The sequence below is a fragment of the Blennius ocellaris genome (assembly GCF_963422515.1).
Source record: "Blennius ocellaris genome assembly, chromosome: 16".
Lineage (NCBI taxonomy): Eukaryota > Metazoa > Chordata > Actinopteri > Blenniiformes > Blenniidae > Blennius > Blennius ocellaris.
Genome location: NC_137665.1, coordinates 1988776 through 1995224, shown reverse-complemented (window position 1 = coordinate 1995224; position 6449 = coordinate 1988776). Strand labels below are relative to the sequence as shown.

Below are 6449 nucleotides of genomic sequence, written 5' to 3'. Positions count from 1 at the left end.
GTGAAGATATCGAGGTAAAATTGACAAAAATCTCCTAAATCTGCTTTTAACTTTTGAATTTTCTTATTTTATACTGTTTTTCATATCAAACATGAAAAAAATTGCGTGGAATAAAAAGCTGCATAAACACAGTAAATCAGTGGCTGATTGAAGGTTTTATCCAGAACTTTAAGTGTAAAAATGACCATTGTTAACATTATTTTTCAATAGAAGTCGCTGCTGTTCAGGAGTTTCAGTAAGAGAAGTTGTTTTATTACAGCAGTGGAACTGAGGCAGTCAAACATGAGGCCAAAACCAGGACTTTCCAATTTGGCCTCACAAACCATCAAGCAAATTGTTGCCATTTTAAAGAGAATATAGTTTTTTTTTGGGACATTTCACTGTGTTTCACACCAGAAGGTCTAATTAAAATTGAATGAATGTTGAGATTATAGCCATTTTTGGTTGTAATTGTTTTTTTGTTTTGTTTAAAAATAGACATTTCATAACATAATCTCTGCACTACCACAAAATAAAGTAGCATTTAAATGTTTTCATGGCCCTATTTCACTTAAGATGAAATGTGACTGTATGTTTCCCGTGAAGTAGAATATTTTTGTCGCCCTCCTCCCGCTCCTCACAACATGGTGGTGGAGTACTGCGTGGAGATGGTGCGCAGGCGGTGGCGCTGCCGGTGAGCGTGCGGGTGCACGAGGCTGTGCACGGCGTGGCGGTACCTGGCGGACATCAGGTTGTACAGCAGCGGGTTGACGGCGGCGCTGAGGTAGAAGAGGACGGACGAGACCAGGTTGAAGTACTGCGACAGGTAGTACAGGAAGTAGGAGTGCGTGCCGGGGGGCAGGCGCGCGTCGGCGGCGCCCGTGGCGTTGTGATGCGTGTCGGCGGGCGTTGCGGCGTACGCGTCTGTCGCGGGGGCGTCGTCGGAGTTCGTGAAGCCGGGCGACCCGGTCTGACCTTTGGGCGACGAGGCGCTACCAGTTCCCGCTGGCGAATTCGCCTGGAGGCGAGAAGTGCGTGCGCTGGAGCCCGTGTGGTTCCGGTGAGGAGAATCGACGTCCCGTTGGGCGGCGGCGGTGACGCCGTCGCCGCGTGCGTTCGTTTTCACTTCAGCCCTTGAGCTAATGTCAGCCGGCGCCTCGTGTCCGCCTGAGAGAGCCTCCGCCGGGATCCCTCCAACGTGGGCGAAGGTTTCGGGCGTTTCTGAAAAGCCGGTATCCGAGGCGGCGGCGGCGGCGGCGGCGGCGGCGTCGGGGAGAGGGTCGTCAAGGCCGCCGCCCACGGACAGCGTGAAGATGGTCCGGCCGACGTGGAAGGGAAGCCAGCAGAGGACGAACGCCAACACGATCACTCCTGTGGGGAACAACGTATCCCTGAAGATCCTCTGACCGCACATTTAGGAACTTAATGGACTGCGATTGGGAAGAACACTTTTAAATACTATTGCATTGGGTACTTTCACTTAAAGTGAAGACATTTCTGCATCTACACATTTATCCCAATGATGCAATAGACCAGGGGTGTCAAACATGTGGCTCGGGGGCCAGAACCGACCCTCCAGAGGGTCTAATCCGGCCGTCATGTGATTTTTTTTTTAAAGTATAAAAATGAAAACTGACAAGAGGCTGATCTAAAAACACTAGATTGGCAAAAATGACATTCAAAACCACCCTTGGTCAGAATTTATTAATGCATCTGTGGAGGTCACATGACGCAACCCCTTTCACAATAAAACAATGAGTCCAACTTATGTGAAGTGATACTTTAGACACGTAAACTCAAAATAATTTCCAGATGATGACAAATTGTTTAAATCCTGAATAAAAATACGATATCCAGATACAGCTGATTGAGGGGTTTTCATTTTTGCAAATATTATATCTTGATTTCCTTTAATATGTATATTTCAGAATAGACTATTTAAATTCTTGCAGTTACGAAAGGATGAAAAGAAGGAAAGACTTTGACATTTGTCCGTATCTGCAGTTTAATGTTCTGTTTGACTTGTTGGGCCTCCAGAGGTCAGAGGTCAGATCAGGTTGATGTGGCTCCTCAACTGAAATCACTTTGACCCCCCTGCTATAGACTAATCTTATTGCAGCTTGAAAAACAAAAAGTAAAAAGTGAAGTCTATTCATGATATTTACTTTATATGCATCATCTCATCCAAAAGTTTCTTTATCACCGTCGCCAACAAAAGCTGGGCGACCAGCGAAGTTGGAATATAGTTTTTCATTTACCTGCAGAACTCGTGGGAGTTTCCCTTTTAAATTTCCACGCTGCAAGTCCCACGGCCACATCACAAGTCTTGGCTTTAACTCTACGACTGTACATCCTTGACTTTATCGCTCTACATTGCCGCTGTCCTGATAACTACGACCACCAGAGGTCGCCAGAGAGCCGCCGTTACAGTTCCGTTACAGGGAACGGATGAAGCGATTGAGCAGATCTGACTCGAATGAGACACCACTACCCACGATGCAACTCTGGTAAATCCTACCCGGTTCCCCATTACGAAATGTCGATTAGTGTTTTTCCTCACCCAGCATTTTGTTGGTGTGCCGGTGACTCTGGTCCCTCCGGCTGCTCTGTGGACGGAGACACAGCGTCCGTCCGATCAGGCTGTACATCAGGCCCAGGATGCAGAGGGGGATCAGGAAGTACAGGTTGGACAGGACCATCATGGCCGCCAGCAGGCCGGAGGAGACGGCGTAGTGCGTGCAGCGGCACTCCCTCATGTCGGACTCCGCTGCCCGACCTCCGTACGGCGCCCCCTCCCTTCCTCCACCTTCGTCATCCTCCTTTTTATTCCTCTGCGCTCCCTCAGGTTTCCTCTCGCCTTCTTCCCCAACACCTCCTCCTCCTCCTCCTCCTCCGTCTTCGCGTTTCTTTTCCGTTCCGGCGTCCGGTCCGGGTCCGTCCTCCCCATTGCCTGCGAACATCCCGTCCCATCCCTTCGTCTCCCCCCCGCCCCAGTGCATTCTCTCCATCCCTCCCTCCAGAAGGCCACTCCCTCTTTCCCCTCCGCCCGCCAACGCGCCTCTTTGTTCCGCCTCTCCGTGCCTCCACCCTCTCTCCTCCTTCCAGCGGCCGAGTCCGTGCTCCTCGCCGCCGACGTCTTCCACCCCGACCATGACCAGCACCGGGGCGGCGCTGGCGGCCGCCCCCAGCCAGAGGCAGCCGATCACCGTCCTGGTCCTCCGCCGGGTCACCAGCGTCTTGGCGGCGATGGGCCAGCAGACGGCCAGGTACCTCTCCAGGGACAGGAAGGTGATGTGGAGGATGGTGCAGAAGGTGCAGCACTCGGAGAGGAACATGGTCAGCTTGCAGGCGAGGTCTCCGAGGGGCCAGGGCCTCGGCCTCCACAGCTGAGAGGAGGTGGAGAGAAGATTTCACATTTTTTACAAACGACCAGCACCAAAACTGTCGCTTCACTGATCACGGTGGGATTTATTTAAAATCGAGTATATAATACCAGGGGGGTCAAACTGGTTTCAGTTGAGGGGCCACATCAACCTGATCTGACCTCTGACCTCTGGAGGCCCAACAAGTCAAACATCACATTAAACTGGAGATATGAACAAATGCAAAGTCTTTCCTTCTTTTGATCCTTTTGTAACTGCAAGAATTTGGCAGTGAAATATACATATTAAAGGAAATCAGATATTATACTTGCAAGAAAAACCCACAAAAAAACCCTCAATCACCTGTATCTGGACATCGGATTTTTATTCAGGATTAAAACAATTTGTCATCATCTGGAAATTGTTTTGGGTTTACGTGTCTCAAGTATCACTTCACATAAATTGGACTCATTGTTTTATTGTGAAAGGTGTTGTCATGTGACCTCCACAGACGCATTAATGTCGGGGGTCAAATTCTGACCAAGGGCGGTTTTGAATGTCATTTTTGACAATCTAGTGTTTTTAGATCAGCTTCTTGTCAGTGTTCATATTTATACTTTAAAAAAATCACATGGCGGCCGGATCAGATCCTCTGGCGGGCCGGTTCTGGCCCCCGGGCCGCATGTTGGACACTCCTGTATAATAGGAAAACGTTTATATATTGAGAATATGCAGAGTCTGTCAAAATGTTTGATAATGTTGATTAATGATTCTACACTTTTCCATGATTTGTTCAATTGTGCCTGACGAATAATGACAAAAAGGCTCAAGTTACTGTAAATAACCTTCATTTTCTTCATGTCCTGTGTGTTGTTGCCGTTTCCCTGTTTTCACCGGCAGACTGAGAGGGCAGCCTTTAAAATACGTCTTTATCCATAACAGTTATTGCTGCTGTGCAGAGGAAATGATAAGACGGGCGATTTAGGGGCTTTTCGAGTTATGACACAGCATTTGGACGTAACGAGATTCAATTCGGAGGGAGACGTGACGCCCGAGGGGGTCGCCAGGAATAACCGCCGCTGCTCCACCGGCAACCAAACGTCACTCGCATGTGTGATTTCATAAACGTGTGTTTTAATGCAGGGGGGGGGGACGACAAAGAAGTTTGTGTAGATGTGTGTGTACCTTATAGAGATCCAGAGGCAGCAGCAAGAGGATCAGCAGGTCGCTGACCGCCATGCTGCTCAGGTACAGGTAGGTCGAACTCCTCATGTATGGACGCAGCGCCACCACCAGGATCGTCAGGATATTTCCGATCAGGCCACACAGCATCAGAGGGACGTAGATCACAGTGACGCAAACTACGACAAGAAGAGGGAAATAGATACAGCACACATCGGGGTTGCTTGTTCCCACACGGAAAGAACCTATACGAGGATATTTGCGCATATATGAAACCTATAAGCAGTTTCTATGCACATATATGCTGCATATGGGTAAAATTGAGGTGCATATATGTGAATATACAGGCCATATAGGTCTCCTGTACTGCTTCTTTATTTCCACATATATATAGCCCATATCTCACTTTGGCAACTATCATACATTATCAAGGCAATAACTAAGAACTAACTGAAAAACAATTATACAAGAAGAACATATACATGCATATATGTATGCACGTATATGTATACATATATGTGCATTTATGTACATATGATGTAGGAAAACGGCCAATTTTATATGTGTCACGTATATTAAAAACCTATATTAAAACATATGTTTATATAGGTTCTTTCCATGTGGGTTTTTATGATTCCACGCCGATGATGCCATACAGTCGCTGTCTGAGGGAATTTTAGAGCCCAAACTTCTGTTGGCCAAATGATATAACAAATCCACGTTTTGAAAACTAATAAGCATTTTGGTTTGACTTTGACGCTCGACATTCCCTGCGAACGCCGCGCTTTGGTTCCGTTTCCCAACAATCTCAGCTCCTGCACCCCTACGTTGCTTCTGCCATGATCACTATGGCCACTAGAGGTCCCCATAAGTCCTACCATGTGCTTGCAGTATGTAAAGACGGGCCCTCGGTGACTAAGACAATTATTTGCAATTTAATTTGGCTTTCAGTTAAAACCAGGTGCAATAAGATATTGAGGTCTATATATGTGACAAGAAGAAACATTTGAATGATTTCTGAATGAGGAAATCGCTCGATTGCTTTGACTAAACAAAGTTTGGTGCTGCTCCTTGCATTTAAAGAATACACAACTTGACGTAACTTCTACTCACCTAATTCAATGAGTCCGAACATGGGTTCCTCCACGAGGCACTCCTGGTCGGCGCAGCCTCCCTGGAAGCTCGACGCGACGCCACAGTGGTTTTCCTCACAGCCACTGCCCGTTTCTCCCGCGGCCATCAGATCCATGATGAGGCAGGGAGGGACTGGACACGACTTGTTTAAGACGGCGGAGAGCTGCCGGTCTCAGGCGTGACGCACACGGATGGATTTCCTATGGCGCTCGATGAGAGCCAACAACTGGAGAGGATGCTCAGGGTGGAGAAGTGCTGCGAGGTGGACCCAAAGGAGAAGGAGAAGAAAAACCACGTTTGAAAAAACAATGTTTCCAGAAAGAGGCTCTGCAGGTGAATTCTGGGTTCCTTTACATGTTTCAGTTCCAAATGTCGATGTTCACTACTAAAGACAGCTGCTGAATGCAGTACTCGGCACTCATATTCATGTTTATCTACGAACAAGGACGAAAAACTTCACTCTAAAACCGATTAAAATGTTGCACTCACCCGCCAATATGAGCATCAGCACCCGCCGGCTGCACGTCACTATTGCTTTGGCTGTGACTTACACATCTACCAATTCTCTCTCTCTCGCTCTCTCTCTCTCTCTCTTTTCACTCACTCACTCTTCCTTGATCTCACTCACACGTCACACTCTTTCAGATTGTCGCCTCAATTCTTCCAGCGATGTAATGCTTTTTATTTTTACATTTCAAACTTTTTACTTATTAGAATTGAGAACATTTGTGTGATTTTATTGTTAATTATTCTCATTGTATAGTTTTATTTTCAGATGGTCATAATTGAATA

At 47.2% G+C, this 6449-nt stretch overlaps 1 protein-coding gene across 1 annotated transcript; it reads right to left on the bottom strand.

The window, feature by feature from the left end:
* Positions 1-616: 616 nt before the first annotated feature.
* On the bottom strand, positions 617-5772 carry LOC308141653 (growth hormone secretagogue receptor type 1-like; the record flags this gene model as incomplete). Its single annotated transcript, XM_080511860.1, has 5 exons — positions 617-823; positions 1280-1350; positions 2540-3365; positions 4527-4702; positions 5637-5772. 5 exons carry the CDS (start codon positions 5770-5772, stop codon positions 617-619), a joined length of 1416 nt encoding a protein of 471 aa, XP_080367986.1.
* Between the last annotated feature and the right edge of the window lie 677 nt (positions 5773-6449).